Source organism: Acinonyx jubatus, chromosome A1 (assembly GCF_027475565.1).
Source record: "Acinonyx jubatus isolate Ajub_Pintada_27869175 chromosome A1, VMU_Ajub_asm_v1.0, whole genome shotgun sequence".
NCBI lineage: Eukaryota > Metazoa > Chordata > Mammalia > Carnivora > Felidae > Acinonyx > Acinonyx jubatus.
Window position 1 is genome coordinate 137,519,564 of NC_069380.1, and position 17,794 is coordinate 137,537,357.

General features: G+C 38.2%; 2 protein-coding genes across 5 annotated transcripts in view; one reads left to right on the forward strand and one right to left on the reverse strand.

The window, feature by feature from the left end:
* GFM2 (GTP dependent ribosome recycling factor mitochondrial 2) overlaps positions 1 to 9,996 on the reverse strand; it is a 74,145-nt gene extending 64,149 nt beyond the window's left edge. For 3 of the 4 annotated variants that reach the window (XM_027040027.2, XM_053223923.1, XM_015072124.3), the window contains exon 1: positions 9,859 to 9,996. The gene's annotated coding sequence lies outside the window, so the exon portion shown is untranslated. The remainder of the gene's footprint in view (positions 1 to 9,858) is intronic. The other variant, XM_053223928.1, reaches the window with a different exon arrangement.
* A 129-nt stretch (positions 9,997 to 10,125) lies between these two features.
* On the forward strand, positions 10,126 to 17,475 carry NSA2 (NSA2 ribosome biogenesis factor). The gene is made up of 6 exons (XM_027040083.2): positions 10,126 to 10,278; positions 11,708 to 11,895; positions 11,988 to 12,138; positions 13,658 to 13,837; positions 15,995 to 16,187; positions 17,064 to 17,475. Exons 1-6 carry the CDS (start codon positions 10,276 to 10,278, stop codon positions 17,129 to 17,131), a joined length of 783 nt encoding a protein of 260 aa, XP_026895884.1. The 5' UTR covers positions 10,126 to 10,275; the 3' UTR covers positions 17,132 to 17,475.
* Positions 17,476 to 17,794: the final 319 nt, after the last annotated feature.

The window sequence follows — 17,794 nt, forward strand, 5'->3', positions numbered from 1 at the left end:
ATAGGTCTGCTATAAACATTGGGGTGCACGTGCCCCTTCAAATCAGCACTCCTGTATCCTTTGGATAAATACCTAGTAATCCAATTACTGGGTCATAAGGTATTTCTATTTTTAATTTTTTTGAAGAACCTCCATACTGTTTTCCAGAGTGGCTGAAGCAGTTTTTGCATTCCCATCTCCACATCCTCGCCAACATCTGTTGTTGCTAGGAGTTTTTAATTTTAGCCATTCTGACAGGTGCGAGGTGGTATTTCATTGTGGGTTTCGTTTATATTTCTCTGATGAGTGATGTTGAGCATCTTTTCAGGTGTCTGTTAGCCATCTGGATGTCTTCTTTGGGAAAGTGTCTATTCATGTCGTTTGCCCATGTCTTTACTGGATTATTTGGGTTTTGGGTGTGGAGTTTGATAAGTTCTTTATAGCTTTTGGATACTAACCCTTTATTTGACACGTCATCTGCAAATATCTTCTCCCATTCCACTGGATGCCTTTTAGTTTTGCTGATTGTTTCCTTTGCTGTGCAGAAGTTTTTTATCTTGATGAGGCCACAATAGTTCATTTTTGCTTTTGTTTCCCTTGCCTTTGGAGACTTATCAAGTAAGAAGTTGCTGTGGCTGAAGTCAAAGAGGTTGTTGCCTGTTTTCTCCTTTAGTATTTTGATGACTTCCTGTCTTAGGTTTAGGTCTTTCATCCATTTTGAGTTTATTTTTGTATATGGTGTAAGAAAAGTGGTCCAAGTTCATTCTTCTGCACTGAGCAGTTTTCCCAACACTATTTTTTTTAATGTTTATTTTTGAGAGACAGTGTGTGAACGGGGGAGGGACAGAGAGAGAGAGAGGGAGACACAGAATCCGAAGCAGGCTCCAGATCTGAGCTGTCAGCACAGAGTCTGATGCGTGGCTTGAACTCACAGACTGCCAAGATCATGACCTGGGCCAAAGTCGGATGCCCAACTGACTGAGCCACCCAGGTGCCCCTGTAGTTCTCCTTTTTAGTGGGATCTTTGGTTTTGAAATCAAAGTAATACTGGCCTCGCAGAATCAGTCTCCAAGTTTTCCTTCCATTTCTATTCTTTGGAATTGCTTCAAAAGAATAGGTGTTAACTCTTCTTTAAATGTTTGGTAGAATTCCCCCAGAAAGCCATCTGGCCCTGAACTCTTCTTTATTGGGACATTTTTGGTCTGTGATCCAATTTCTTTACTGTTAATGGGTCTGTTCAAATTTTCTATTTCTTCCTGTTTCGGTTTTGGTAGTTTATATGCTTCTAGGAATTTGTCCACTTCTTCCAGACTGCCCAATTTGTTTGCATATAATTGCTCCTCATATTCTCTTACTATTGCTTGTACTTCTGCAGTGTTGGTTGTGATCTCTCCTCTTTCACTCGTGATTTTATTTACTTGGGTCCTTTCCCTTTTCTTTTTGATCAATCTGGCTAGGGAATATTCTACTTTTCTTAATTCTTTCAAAGAACCATCACCTGATTTCATTGATCTGTTCTACTGTTTTGTTTTTTATATTTTAAGATCATTGACTTGTTCTCTAATCTTTATTTTTTCCCTTTTTCTGCTGGCTTTGGGTTTTATTTGCTGTTATTTTTCCAGCTCTTTTAGGTGTAAGGTTAGGTTGTGTATTTGAGACTTTTCTTCCTTCTTTAGGAAGGTGTGAATCGCTATATGCTTCTCTCTTACGACTGCCTTTGCTGCATGTCAGAGGTTTTGGGCTGTCATGTTTTCATTTTTAATTTCAGCCTGACTAGATTTTATTTCTTCTATCTCCGCAAAAAAGGATTCTTTTCTGTCTTCTATGCTTTTTTCAACCCCAGCCAGTATTCTTAACATGGTTCTAAATTCTGGTTCAGATATCTTATTTATATCTGTGTTAAGTCCCTTGCTGTTATTTCTTCCTGTTCTCTCTGTTGTGGTGAATTCCTTCATTTTGTCATTTTGGAGGAAGAAAAAATTAATAAAATAAAAAATATTAAAAAATTAGTAACAAAACAAAAAATCAAACAAAGGAAGAAGCTAGATCCTAGGTGTGTTTCTGCTTGCTTAAAGAAGCTTGATAGAATACAGAAAAAAGGTAAAGAAAAAATGTTAAAGTTAAAAAAATTAAATAATAGAATAAAAAATGAAATAGAATAAAAAATTTGTTTAAATAAAAATCAAAGTAAAAAAATTTTAAAAAATTTTCTTTCTGTATCCATGAAAGGAAAAAAAGGAAACAATTTAAGCAAAAACAGAAGCAAAGAAAATGAACAAATGAACCAGCAAACAGAATGAAACCCGAATGAAGTTATATGCAGTCTCCCCTAGAAATGAAACTATGAAGCACTCTGCGTTCTGTACATTAAGCCGGTGGAGTGACTTGTGCTGATCTTCTGGGGGATGTGCTTGACGGGCACAGTTGGGTGGGGCTCTGTTCTCCACTAGGTGGCGCTGCTTACCTTACTGGGGTGGCACATGTGTGCAAGCACAGGGGAAGTGGAAATGGCTTCACCCAGCTCCCTCCTCTCTGTTACAGGACATCTGCGCTCTCACCCAACCGTGATCAAGTACCTCTCCTCCATCTCAGGCCTCTGTCCACCCCCTGTCTCTACCCTGTAAGCTGTCTGCCCGCCTTCCAGGTGCCACCTCCCTCCAGAGTTTTATCTCACATGGGGTTGTGTTTCAAAACTCCACACTTGAGAGGACCCTGCAGCATGGACCCACACCAACCCTCTGGGGGAGGGTCTCACTGAGCAATGGCCGGGTGCCGGCTTGCCTCAGAAAACATTCATGCAATAGTGCAGCAGCAGAGTTTCAGAAATTATTGCAAACCACAACACACAGCCAGCATCAGGTTTTACTGCACTCTGGTATCTTTGTCCCAATACCAGCAAACGTGGCTGCTCTCCAGGGTCCACTGGGACCTTGGCCCAGGAGAGGCCATATGGCCTTTACCAAATGTACTCCAAGCAGGGGAACCACTTCTCCCCATGTGACACAGGGACCCCTCAGACCCTGCTGCCTACTCCTGGGGATTCACCCTAATTCCTCCCTAGAGCACCACCAGTCACTGAGCTCTGAAACTTCAGACTCTGCTCTCCAATGTTAATAGAATCCTGGTGGTACTAAAACCCTCTACTTTCACCCTGTCAGTAGTTTTGGAGAACAGATTTCTTGTTCAGTCCCCTGCAAGTGTTTTCACTCTTTCTCTTTCTCTCCAGCTACTTTCAGAGAGTGCTTTTCTTGCACAATCCTGATGCACTGCACTATCCCCTTTTTTTCTGTGCTCTCTCCATGAAAATGGCTCCCTACCCTCCATGGCTTTTCTCTCCACCAGTTCACCTCTCCGTACCGAGTACCTGCCAAGTTTTGTGGCTCAGATTGTTGCGTTAATCCTCAGATGAATTTCCTAGGTGTTCAAAATGGTCTGGTGCTGATCTAGCTGCATTTCAGGGATGAGACAACCTCAGGGTCTCCATGCTGCTCTGCCAGCTTAACTCCTCCCCTCCAAAACTAAGGAACTTTAGTTTAAAAATATTTACTGAATTGATGGGGTGTTTGGGTGGCTCAGTCGGTTAAGCATCTGACTCTTGGTTTCGACCTGAGTCAAGATCTCAGTTTCTGAGTTGGAGCCCTACATTGGTCTCTGTGCTGACAGCATGGAGCCTGCTTGGGATTCTCTCTCTTCCTCTCTCTCTGCCCCTCCCCTGCTCACACTCTTCTCTTTCTCTCAAAATAAATAAACTTAAAAATTAAAAACAAAAATATTTACTGAACTGAATATTCACTATGTTTCAAGAACACTATCAAGGCTATGAAAAATTCATAGAAGTATCTGACACTGGGTGGGGAGCAGGGAGATAGACTGTGTGCTATGTTATACAAGAATCCATGTCAAAATTCATTATTCTTCCTCCTAAATCTGCTCCTGTGTCTTGGAACAGACATATTCACTAGCCCTCATTTAGGAAGTCATCAAATCCTTTTGATTTTATTTCCTAAATATACCTTGAATCCAATCCCTCTTCATTTCCAGTACCAAACAATGTCTGCAGTATCATGCATGTTAGATCCATTCTAAAATAGAACAGACTTTAACACAATAAAATACGAAAAAACTCACTAACAGGGTTTGACTTCACATTGCACTAAGAAACTACCACTTGTCAAAAGCCTGGTAAAGTCATGCACAATTTTCTGAAAAGACTATTAAAATACTCTTCCTTTTCTCAACCACCTATATGTATGAGGCTGGACTTACTTCAGAAGTTCAATCAAAAATAAAAAACATACATATATAGTAACAAATACAGAAGGTGATATGAGATGTCAGCTGTATTCTGTTATGCCCAAAATTAAAGAGATTTGTAAAACTAAGGCAGTGTAAAAGATTCCTCAAATGAAATTATTTTTCTTTTGGAAAATAATAGGTTATTTCCCATAAAACTGTATAACTTACATCAACAGTTAGTTGATTTACTATGTTTAAGTGAATTACTAAAATATTTTAAAGTTTTGTTTTAATATCTAAAGATTGAATATGAATTATAACACACATAAACAAAACTCTTTGGAGTTCTGAATCATTTTTAAGAGGGTGAAGAGTTCCTTTAGCTACATTTTTAAAACTTATTCCAACACCCTGTTTCCCCAAGTGAATGCCCATGATTATTTTAGGTTCTAAGAAAAAAAAATGATTTACCAAATATCAGAAAAACTAGCCAAGAGAATCCATTTTGTAGACAGTAATGCTTAAGAAGTTAAAATAATTTGCTTTAAAAGGTGAGTTTAAGGAAAAATATTAAGGAAATAATAACATAGCTGACATTCAGATATGACCAGTCTCAAAAAGTAGTACTCAAATCACTGAAGTGGGAAATAATGCTTTAATCCATTCTTTACACATATCCTTCAAATAAACAACATCCTCTTGTCACTTCCCTACTCAAAACATTTAAAGGTTCTTAATACAACAAAACCTGTCCCAAACTACCTTCATGACTTGTACTCTCCTATTCCCTACTCTAAACCAGGGAGCTGTAGCCAAAATTCCCCAGGAACACCATGCTATGGCATCTTCACATCTTTGTATGTAATGTTGCCACAGCCTGAAAGCAGTCCTAGAATCCCCAAGACCCCACACCTGGTAAATTTCCATTCAATCTTCAAGTCCCAGCTTGGAACCTTTTCCTAATTTCCTAGAAAGTTTTAATACCACCTTCTCTATGTTTTTATAACACTCAGAACTTATATTTACTCACAACATATAACATATTTATAAGCTATCTCCACTACTGTGAGCTCTCCAAAAGGAAGGATCTTCCACTAACACTGCCCAGCACAATGCTACACTTTTTGATCTATTAAGTTCATTAGGGCCCTCCAGTGATTTTCTTCTTCCCTGTGGATCAATGATCTTCAACAAAAATGGATGCCTACTACTGGTGCTATAAAGTGAGTTATTCTATAAGGCCCAGACCTCCTTAGGCCTTGGAGAATAAAGAACTCACTAAATGTTGTAACACCTGATGGTACAAAAGCAATAATGAGGGGAAAAAAGGCAAACTACCCATTCTACATTACTAGCAACAAGTTACACCATGAACAAATACAAAGAACTCATGGTTTGTTTGTTTTTTAAAACATCAGTAGAGAATCATGCCTGTAAAACTTAATATACAAAAACAGAAATCATGGACCACTAAAGAACAAGCACAAAATACATGAGTAGGCAAGCAAAATGAAGATGATGTTGCTAAGAATCAAGTAATATATGAAAAAAGATGCTACAGCATCAAGTTCAAATGGTCTCTTTGCAGATGATATTTGTCACTGTACTTAGTAATTTCTCCTCAATTAGAAACTTCATTTCAGATTTGTGTCATATTCAATGTTTTTTAGAAAAATATCAAGTTTGAATTAGCCCAATATGTTTATTATTGATTAATGTCAATCCCTAATATCTTTGCTTTTTCTCTTTATGTTGACTAGGTCATCTTGTGCCATCAATCTAAACACTCGTTTTTATTTATTTCTAGCAGAAGTTCTAAAATCATCTAAAGTGAGATACATTTTATCCAAATTTTAAAAATCAGTTCTAGCCTTTAACTTCATTCAAGAAAAAAGTTTGCCCAATTAACTTTTACTCGCTAAAGGAAAAAAAAAAGCTCAGGTAAAGATACTCTTAAATTTAGATCGACTGGACTAATAAAGCATTTCACAATTCCCCGGTTCATCTACATTTACTGCAGCAACACAGGGAATTGGTTATCAGAAATAAAAAAAGTAAGTAACACATGATCCCCAACCTCAAGAAAAAGGTTAGCTTTAAAAATTCTATTCTGTCTCATGCATATCACAGTAGTAACTATTTCATTCATGGCAATTTTTACAAAGGTCTTACCATACCTATTCTTTAATGTAAAGAAGCTTGACTTTTTTAACCACACACAATCAATTTATAAATCAGCTTTCACAACCTCCAGATGTTTCACTTATAATCTCATCTATATCAATAAATTCTACCTAAAGTTTCATCCAGATCAGAAGAATGCACTTTTATGCTTCTTACTACCAGCATGCAAACAACACATAGCTACTATAGACTTTAATAGGTAAAAAGAAGTGATGATATCCAATTTAGCTACTACCATATATATAGGAAGTAAGTTTCTCTAAAAGAGTTTTGCTGACATTAATCTGCTTAAGCAACCATTTTTAACCTGCAATCACAGCTGAAAGTAAGAACAAATGATAAACAACATAGCCAACCACTTTGCCTCCTCTATTTTACACAAATCAAAATGTGACAACTGCTTAACCTTTAGAACTTCATTTATTTTCTGTTCTTGATTCAAAATGAGGCAAAGAGTGCATGAGTGGCTTTGACAATCATAAATGAAAAAACATACTGATGATCTCACAACTTAAACCTACTAAAAGTTTCCATAAGCTGAAAGAACTACAACAGGAAACAATAAGGATAAATTTCACAATGTTAACCAAACGAAACCAACACAAAAGGGTTCATACTGTATGATTCCTATTATGTAAAGTATAAAATGGGCAAAGCTAATCCATTCTGCTACAAGTCAGGATAGTTCTTCTACTTGGGAGTCCAGTGACTGGAAAGAGGCATGAGGAGGACTTCTGAGGTGCAGGCTAATATAATTTCTTGATTCAGGTGTGAATTACAGGGTGTGGTCAGAGTCTGAAACTCACTGAAGCATATGTCTATAGTATGCATTGTTCTGCGTGTATGTTACAATGCAATGAAAGTCTTTTAAAAACTTTTCATAAACTTCTAATTATAATACAAACTTCAAGTGGACCCTTCCCTTGTGGTGCAAAGATCCTACTAGTTTAGAGGACTTGCTGGAGTCCCAATTCTGTAATCTTTAATATTTCAGTTAAAATCTCTGAGCCTATCTTTCCATCTATAACACTACGGGATCAGTATGAGAATTAAGTTCATTTATTCAACAAGAATTTACTGTTGTTGTATCTACCACTGCCTTCTAAGTAAAGGGATTAAAATTTCTGATGCATAGGGGCACTTGTACCCCAATGTTTATAGCAGCACTCTCAACAATAGCCAAATTATGGAAAGAGCCTAAATGTCCATCAACTGATGAATGGATAAAGAAATTGTGGTTCATATACACAATGCAGTACTATGTGGCAATGAGAACGAAATATGGCCCTTTGTAGCAACGTGGACGGAACTGGAGAGTGATATGCTAAGTGAAATAAGCCATACAGAGAAAGACAGATACCATATGTTTTCACTCTTATGTGGATCCTGAGAAACTTAACAGGAACCCATGGGGGAGGGGAAGGAAAAAAAAAAGAGAGAGAGGTTAGAGTGGGAGAGAGCCAAAGCATAAGAGACTCTTAAAAAATGAGAACAGGGGCGCCTGGGTGGCTCAGTCGGTTAAGCGGCCGACTTCAGCTCAGGTCATGATCTCACGGTCCATGGGTTCGAGCCCCGCGTCGGGCTCTGTGCTGACAGCTCAGAGCCTGGAGCCTGTTTCAGATTCTGTGTCTCCCTCTCTCTGACCCTCCCCCGTTCATGCTCTGTCTCTCTCTGTCTCAAAAATAAATAAATGTTAAAAAAAAATTTTTTTTAAAAAAATGAGAACTGAGGGCTGATGGGGGGTGGAAGGGAGGGGAGGGTGGGTGATGGGTACTAAAGAGGGCATCTTCTGGGATGAGCACTGGGTGTTGTATGGAAACAAATTTGACAATAAATTTCATATATTTAAAAAAATTAACACAATACAATACAATACAATAAAAATAAAATTAGTGTACAAAAGACATCCTTGGGTTCATACTGTCTGTATCTTATTTGGTGGAAATAGACAAAAGGAATAAATAAAATACATAGCATCTCATATGGTAATACGTGCTACAGAGAATTAGGAAAGAAAAATTGGGCAGTAACTGTAACCAAGGTCACTTACTCAAGTGACATTTAAATGACATTTAAGCTGAGAGAAGACATTTGCAAACGACATATCAGATAAATGGTTAGTATCCAAAATCCATAAAGAACTTATCAAACTCAACACCCAAAAAACAAATAATCCAGTGAAGAAATGGGCAAAAGACATGAATAGACACTTCTCCAAGGAAGACATCCAGATGACCAACCAACACATGAAAAAATGCTCAACATCAGTCATCATCAGGGAAATACAAATCAACACCACAACGAGATACCACCTTACACCTGTCAGAATGGCTAACATTAACAACTCAGGCGACAACAGATGTTGGGGAGGATGCAGAGAAAGAGGATCTCTTTTGCATTGTTGGTGGGAATGCAAGCTGGTGCAGCCACTCTGGAAAACAGTATGGAGGTTCCTCAAAAAACTAAAAACAGAACTACCGCAGGACCCAGCAATAGCACTACTAGGCATTTATCCAAGGGATACAGGTGTGCTGTTTTGAAAGGACACATGCACCCCAATGTTTATAGCAGCACTATCAACAATAGCCAAAGTATGGAAAGAGCCCAAATGTCTATCGATGGACGAATGGATAAAGACGTGATGTGTATATATATATATATATATATATATATATATACACATACACATATATATACATACACACACACACACACATACATACATACAATGGAGTATCACTCGGCAATCAAAAAGAATGAAATCTTGCCATTTGCAGCTACGTGGATGGAACTGGAGGGTATTATGCTAAGCGAAATTAGTCAGAGAAAGACAAATATATGATTTCAATCATATGAGGACTTTAAGACAGAACAGATAAACACAAGAGAAGGGAAGCAAAAATAATATAAAAACAGGGAGAGTGACAAAACAGAAGAGACTCTTAAATATGGAGAACAGAGGGTTCCTGGAGGGGCTGCGGGAAGGGGGGTGGGCTAAATGGGTAAGGGGCACTAAGGAGTCTACTCCTGAAATCACTGTTGCACTATATGCTAAATTGGATGTAAATTTAAAAAATAAAGTAAAATAAAATAAATTAAAAAACAAAACAAAAATAAATGACATTTAAGCAAAGAACTCAAGTGTGTGAAGCAATACCTGGGGGGAAGTGTATTCTAGGAAGAGAGATTACGTAATGTATTGCACCTGAAAATGCACAAATGTCAGAATTAGGGTTTTAAAGAAAATAAATCACATTAGAAGACAGAGCCATGAAAAACTGCCTCGAATCCATACACTGAGATTGAGGGGGAGGATGAAGGCCTTCGGGGCGGGGGGGGAGGGGGGGAATCCTTTCCTCCTCCTCCGTGGCTGGCTGTTGTATCCCAAAAGGGGGCACGGTGGCCAAGGGGGCAGGGTCATAGGCACGCGGGAGTCGCACCGCGCGGTCCGCGACCCACCTGGCACTGGAGTGCATACCGGAGGTCGGCTTTTTCCCGCCAGGTGCTGAGAGCCGCCGGTGCAGACCGCGCCGAAGTCCGCAAAGGCCTCACCGTCACGACACACTACTTTGGCGAAAGCCCTAGTACCACCAAAAAGGAACTTCGAGCTTCCCCACCTACGTCCTCCGGCCGCCGCACTCCACCACTTCCGGTGGTGCACCACCCAAATGCCTCCTGTCGGCAACTTCCGCCCTTCTATCTAAACGTCAAAACCCCAGGTTCGGAACTGATGTGTCGCGCTTTCTCCGCACTCGGTCGTTTTAGAACTCTTTCCCGTCGGGGTGCGTGGAGTGAACTTGCGGGTCTATGAGACCCGAAAATTGAGAGCTTCTTTGCGCCCCGGCACCTGCACCCGGCGGCTCTGCGGCTGTCACCATGGTGAGGGGGGTAGTTTCGGGAGCTCGGGTCGTAGGGCTACAGAGCTGGTGGAGGGCGAGGGCCCTGGGGCGGGGGCCCTGGGGTGAGGGGTGGTAGGCGGAAGGGAGGTACTGCTGAAGGGAAGGGTGGGCTCGGTTGAGTGAAAAAAAACTTGTTTGGGGGACACAGAGTCTGTTAAATTGCCGGCTTCGCCACGTGTTGTGTGTCGTCAGTACCAGAGCCTAGCGATATCCCTCTGCCGCCTCGTTTTATTGCTGAGGAAACGGAGCCAGGCATACAGCACAGATCTGCCACATCTGCCCTCTTTCTACTGAATCTTTAGTGTTTCTCTGCAAAGTGGTATTCCCACGTACCTTCCTGGTGGTTGCCGCAACGTTTATGTGATAGCGGTTGAAAACACCGCAGCTGATACGTACTACCTGGTTGACTGTCACTCGGCATTATTCTCTGTGCTGGAGTTGACTGCGTCATTATTTTATTTTTGCAGTCTTAAAGTACAAATGGACTGTGGCCACATGTTTAAAAGTGGCCATGTAAAATAAAACTGGCCCTTAAAAAGCAAAAGGGGATCCGAGGCGTTGCTGGTGACAGCAAGAGAGTACAACCACTTTTGAAAGCAGTTTGGCATATGACCACACAAAAGGCTTATGGGCGCGTGTTAATTCGCTAAAAACTGGGAACAACCCAAATACCCATCAGCTGGTCAGTATATCCGTACATGGGACTCAAGGCAGTAACAAGGATTGAGGTACTGATGAATGTAACAACGTGGGGGATCAAAGCCTCAAGTGAAAAGCTACACGCAAAAGGCTACCAATTGTTAATATGTAAGTTTCTATGCTCTGCAAAAGGCAAAACTAGAGTAATACACTACATACAGATTGGAGGTGGAAAAAAGGATTGCTTTCAGATATACAAGGAAGTTTTCTGAGGTAATCGAAAGACTCTCTTACTCTGTGGTGGTTACAAAACTGTTATAGTTTGTTAAAACTTAAAACTGTACACCTGCACCTTAAAAGGGCGCATTTCATTATATGTAAATTGTATGTAAATAAAACTGACTTCCTAATTTTTTAAATAAAAAGGATAATGATGACGATATTGAAAAACCAGATTACTGATGTTAAGAAAAAAAAAAAAAGAGATCCTGGAATCAGGTCATCCTTTTTGTGGGGCCAGTGGATTTTGGAAGTTCCTTTCAATGAACAGAAACTTTCACTGAGATTATTACAGATGTGAATCCTGATGCCTGATATCATCCAGGATCAAACATTTTTTAACTCACTTGACTAGGCTTACTAGCACAAGAGTTACTTAACCAAGTGAACATTTGGATGACATAAGGCCTTCTATACTTCATATGGTGCTCAGAAAGTTTTTTAACATAATTCTGTCATTTTTAAAATCAATGTTTCTTGCATTGTTACAGCCACAAAACGAATATATTGAGTTACACCGGAAGCGCTATGGCTATCGTTTGGATTACCATGAGAAAAAGAGAAAGAAGGAAGGTCGAGAGGCTCATGAACGTTCAAAGAAGGCAAAAAAGATGATTGGTCTGAAAGCTAAGCTCTACCATAAACAGCGCCATGCTGAGAAAATACAAATGAAAAAGACGTAAGTGATCATTTCTTTGTTGTAACAAGTTAATGTCTTTTTAGTAATAGGTTTTAAAACGGATAATCTTGAATCTTTTTCTTTCTTGATAGTATCAAGATGCATGAAAAGAGAAACACCAAGCAAAAGAATGATGAAAAGACTCCACAAGGAGCAGTACCTGCGTATCTGCTGGACAGGGAGGGACAGTCCCGAGCTAAAGTACTTTCCAATATGATTAAACAAAAACGAAAAGAGAAAGCAGTAAGTAATGAAAATTGAACCATTTATTTCTTTTTTGTTCAGGAGAGAATTACTTAAATTTAATCTTAGTTTTTTTCCTTCAGTTTAATTGGATACATGAAATCCAGCTACTATTCCCATTATTCAGGTATCAAAGTCTTTGTAAATTTCATTTTGTATTATTTAATAAAATATTTACTTTCTCATCACCAGAACACGTTAGTGTTTACCAGCTTTTTAAAAATGTATTAAAATACCACACATCTTTAGTGTAAAAGAGTACTTAAAAAGTTAGCAGTGCATCTCAAATTCAGAGTTTTAACAACTTCCTACATTTGACACCTCCTAGTGTTGTGCTCTTGCAGAGAAAGATAACGACTGCTGGTTTTTTGCTGCCCTACTGTGCTACAATTTGTTCAGAAGTAGAATAGTGAAAAACCCTCTAACTGATTTGACTTAAATAAAAATTCAGAATTTTTAACATTACTGAATTGTGCTTGTGTCAAATTAGGTTAAATTCTGCTAAAAACAGGAAAAGATATAGGTACTGTTTTTAAACACCTGTGGATAAATTGACAGAAATCTAGGTAGCAAAAGAATATGTGGTATCTATATTTAAAGAATTTTCAGCCTCCAAATTTGATTTTAAAAACCACACTGTTTTTTTTGGTGTGTAAGAATCTGCATTTAGAATGGTATAACTTAAGCACCAAAACAAACTTTAGAGGTTATCTACTTAACCTCTCCTCATTTTACAAATAAAAAGACTGAAGTCCAGGAGGTTGTAAATCATTCTTCATGCTCACAGATCTATGAAATGGTAGAACTGCTTCTAGAACCTATGTGTTAGTAATAAGTCAAAAAAAATTTTTAGTATTTTTTTAAAAGTTGTTAAATACTTATTTTCCAGTGTTTATTTATTTTGAGAGAGAGCAGGGGAGGGGCAGAGACAGAGAATCCCAAGCCGCCTCCTCGCTGTCAGCACAGAGCCTGACGTGGAGCTGGATCTCATAAACTGTGAGATCATGACCTAAGCCAAAACCAAGAGTTGGACATTTAATTGACTGAGCCACCCAGATGCTCCAAAGTCAGATTCTTTATACTGCCTTTCACTTTTTTCAAACAATTTGCATTCTAGGGAGGTTCAAAGTATGTGGTGATGATTTTGTCTTACTAGTAATAAAATCTAACAGTTCACTTGAGGTAAAAATAGATATATTAAGAGGTGGAAACAGTCTTCTAATTTTACATATGAACTATTTGGTAGTCAGCACATATAGTTTCAAGAAGTCACTGACTTATCACAGGTGGCATTTTTCATCCATAACAAGCCATTAAGATTTTTAGCTTAAGCAAACCATTTTATTTAATGTGTTCATAATATGAAACTTCATTAATTCCAATTAATTTGGGGCTTGCGAGGAGACAGTACAGACCTCTAGAAACAGTTGAGCCAAAATCTTGTTGGTTTAGGAAAAAAATTTGATTTTTCATTCTCATTGCCATTTACTAACAAATTTAAATGATGGTCTGTTTTTAGGGAAAATGGGAAGTCCCTTTGCCCAAAGTTCGTGCCCAGGGAGAAACAGAAGTATTAAAAGTTATTCGAACAGGAAAGAGAAAGAAGAAAGCATGGAAGAGGATGGTTACAAAAGTCTGCTTTGTTGGAGATGGCTTTACTCGAAAACCACCTAAATATGAAAGATTCATTAGGCCAATGGTAAGTCCCTTGCAAGAGTGGGATGGATTAAATATTGGTTGCTGTGTTAAATTGGGTAAAGTAGAATTTCCTGAAATTCCTGAAATTGATATGAAAAGAGATTGAAAGACATTTTTTAGGCTGTTTTTGTTATTTTAAGTTATTGACAGGGATGGCTTAGGAATTTTCCTGTACTGTCAAGAATCTTGTCCTCATAAGAAACAAGAGATGAAAAGTAGTTTTCATTACAGTGTCAGTGGATCCTGATTTTTAAATAGATGGCATGTTAGAATCTTCATTTTCCACGTGAAGTCATTTTACTCACTCAGCAAGTAATCTATATACCTGACACTTGTTATATTTAAGAACAGTTCAAAAACTTCAGTAGGGACAGTTTTTTTCAAGAAGCAAATCCTATTTATTAGGGCAATTAATGCTTTTGAAAACAGTATGTCATCATTGGAAAAAATTTAATATAAGAGTGGGACTTTAATTTCCTTTGACACCAATGGTCAAAAACAGTCTCGTCCCCTTTCCCAAGATGTAATTGAACATATGGTTGACCCTTGAACAACTTGGGTTAGGGATGCCCACCACCTGCACAGCTGAAAATCCATACAACTTTTGACTCCTCAAAAACTAAACTAATAGACTGTTGCTGGAAGCCTTACTGATGGCATCAACTGTCGATTAACACATATTTTGTATGTTAAGTGTATCATATACTGTATTCTTAAAGCTAAAGAAAAAGGGGCACCAGAAAAAAAGGGGCACTTGGGTGGTTGAGTCAATTATGCATCTGACTCTTGATCACAGCTCAGGTCTTGATCTCAGGGTTGAGTTCAAGCCCCACATTGGACTCTGCGCTAGGCATGAAGGCTACTTAAAGAAAAAAAAAAAAAAACAAACGTTAATATCATTAAGGAAAAATAAATATCAAAAAAAAGTCTTCATGTAAGTGGACTTGTGCAATTCAAACCTGTTTTTGTGGGTCAGCTGTGTATTTTTGCAAAATCCCTTTCAACAGACTGAATTACTCTCCCCACTGGATAGCTAACCTGCTTAGAAAAACAATCAGAGGAAGGTTGGCAGTGTTCCCGTTTCTCAACCTGAATAATTTTTAACGGATTAAAATGTTGTCAAACAGTCTGTTTCTGTAAATTTCTGTCGAAACACAGCTGTGCCCTTTCATTTACATAATGTCTATGGCTGTGTTTTCCTGCAGACTTTTGAGTAGTTGCAGGAGAGACCATATGGCCTGCAAAACCTAAAATGTTCACTATCCCTTTACAGAAAACCTTGACCCGTCCCTGGATTGTATCATGGATGCCTCTTATTTTGATTTCATATTCATAATCTCTTAAATATAGTTTGGTAACTTTATCAGTTCTGTAGGGAGAGAATATACTGGTCATGTTGTTCTAGGCTTTCTGTAGCTTGACAGATAAGTCTCTTATTGTGCATTAGTCAAAGGGCATTCCCAACTGTGTAAGTTTATTACAAGCTTCATTAAAGAGTCCATTACTAAGTACTTAATGTACCCTTACCCCATACGTGGAAAAATCAAATTTAAGAGACTGCAGAGTGTTGTGGCTTCTGAAGTGCTACACCCCAAGAGGCCATATCTAGGTGACTGAGTGACTGTGGTCTCTGTAAAAGATGTCTGGGCTTTCTCCAGTCTTTGACCAGTATTACCATCAATGAAAAGCTGACAGTCCACCCACCTTTTTCATCATGTAAAATAGCTAAGGTATATAGAGACATGCCATTTAACCTGGGGAACAAGTCATTTCACATGTCAATCCTTATGTTATAAAAAAAAAAAACAAAACGGGAGTTGTAAGGTTATAATGCTTAAATGAGCTATTTGTACACTTCAGCACAGTGCCTGGCGTATAGCAAGTTCTCAGTAAATGTACGTAACTACAGAGGAAAACCTGAATATGATGCTAGGTAAAGCTCCATGGTAACAACTCCAGGAGTATGTGTTTGGAGTTTTTCCCCCGCGTATTTATCAGGTTTGTAGTCTGTAGAATTTATAAATATTTAATTTGATGCCTTAAGATTTGACACTGGTCAATCCATGAGGATTTTTGTTGGGGAAGACCATTGGAAAGGCAGATGATTGCTCATCGTTAACATTTTAGACTCCTAACGTTTTTGTGTTTGACTTATTAGGGCTTACGTTTCAAAAAGGCCCATGTAACACATCCTGAATTGAAAGCCACCTTTTGCCTGCCAATACTTGGTGTAAAAAAGAATCCCTCATCCCCACTATATACGTCTTTGGGTGTTATTACCAAAGGTACTGTCATTGAAGTGAACGTGAGTGAGTTGGGCCTTGTGACACAAGGAGGCAAGGTTATTTGGGGTAAGTAAAGTTTTGAATATGGGGCTGCTGCTATTATAACCCTAAAATTGAAATTTTTAAGTTGGTAGGAAGTATGTAAGCAAATTTTAATGCAGAATTGCTGGATAAGTAAAAATGATGTAAATCAGACGTAGACTTACGAAAAATACTTCTGTAGACACAAGAGTTATGAATGTGATTCTTTTTAGTTTGGATTATTGATACCAGTTTATAAAGTGTACTAGATTTTTAGATTTAGGGCTGTTTTAAGAGAAACTATGAAAGAAGCAGATGTAAAGTTACAATTATAAGTAACATATTAGAAGGAATTAGAATTCCCCCAGGAATGGGGGAAGGGAGACCTACATCAAACACATAGCCACACTATTTCAATAATAATTAAAAAACAGAAAGACGCCATGCCTCGTTTTCTTGGTTTTCTGCTTTTAGTGTCCAGGTAAGCTTTAATGTTCTTCAAAATTGAAGAGTACTCTCTGACTTCTTGATTGAGTCTTTATATGAGTCATTAACTCCTACTTCATATTGGCAGACATCAGTTTTAAAATAGGTTGCTAGATTAACTTGAAACTTAATGAAAACTTACTGCATTTTCTAGTAAGAAAAGTGTGTGGAAAAGCAACAATGCTCAGGTAAATCCACAAGGGCTTGTTAATACAACCTACTAACAGAATGGAGCTGACCACTATTTGTAAAAGTGTAACAATAGTATGTAAAAATTGCCTCCAGAACTTGTTTGATTTTGAGCGATTTTGTAAAATCTCACTGATCCTACTATCGTTTATTTTTTTCTTTCTTAAAAGTGTCCATTAGAAATATTTTGGGCGAAGTTAATTTTTATTACCTAATCTCTCCTTTTTCCCGCATTGTTTTCTTCAGGAAAATATGCCCAGGTTACCAACAATCCTGAAAACGATGGATGCATAAATGCAGTGTTGCTGGTTTGACAGCACTTTCAGACAAGTAACTCTTGACAATTACTGAAGACTACTCACCAGTTAAGAAGACACCGTTTCTGTGGTGGTTCTCCAAATACTGCCCAACAGCCTTACATATCTGCAGCCTTCAAGAGAACTATTCTATTGTAAGAAACATTAAAATAGGCTTATTTACAAATTGGTCTTTATTTTTTAGTCTGTTGAGCATTTAGGCGTTCATCAATCTGAATAATGTTTTAAAAAGCAATTATAGGGGAGCTGGGTAGCTTACTCAGCACTCTGTGCTGACAGTGCAGAGCCTGCTTGGGATCCTATGTCTTTTCTCTCTCCGCCCCTCTCCCTCTCTCTCTCTCTCTCTCAAAATAAAGATTTAAAAATACATTTAAAAAAGATTTAAAAAAGCAATTGTAGAAGTATCTTGATCTGTATCTGCATTAAGAAGTGGATACTCAGCAATGCAGATTTTTTGTTACTGGAAAAATTAGTATAGTTGAAAACACCTTTTATCATAAAGGTTCGTGCACACTTAAAACTAGAGCCTATGCTAGGAAACTGTCATTTCTGAGACCTTACCTGAAGTCTTTTTTCTTCATTAATCCTAAGAAAGGTAGGGTTAACCCCTGGTAACCTTTGTTTATAAGGTATTTAAAGTACAGGAGAGAAGGCACACTA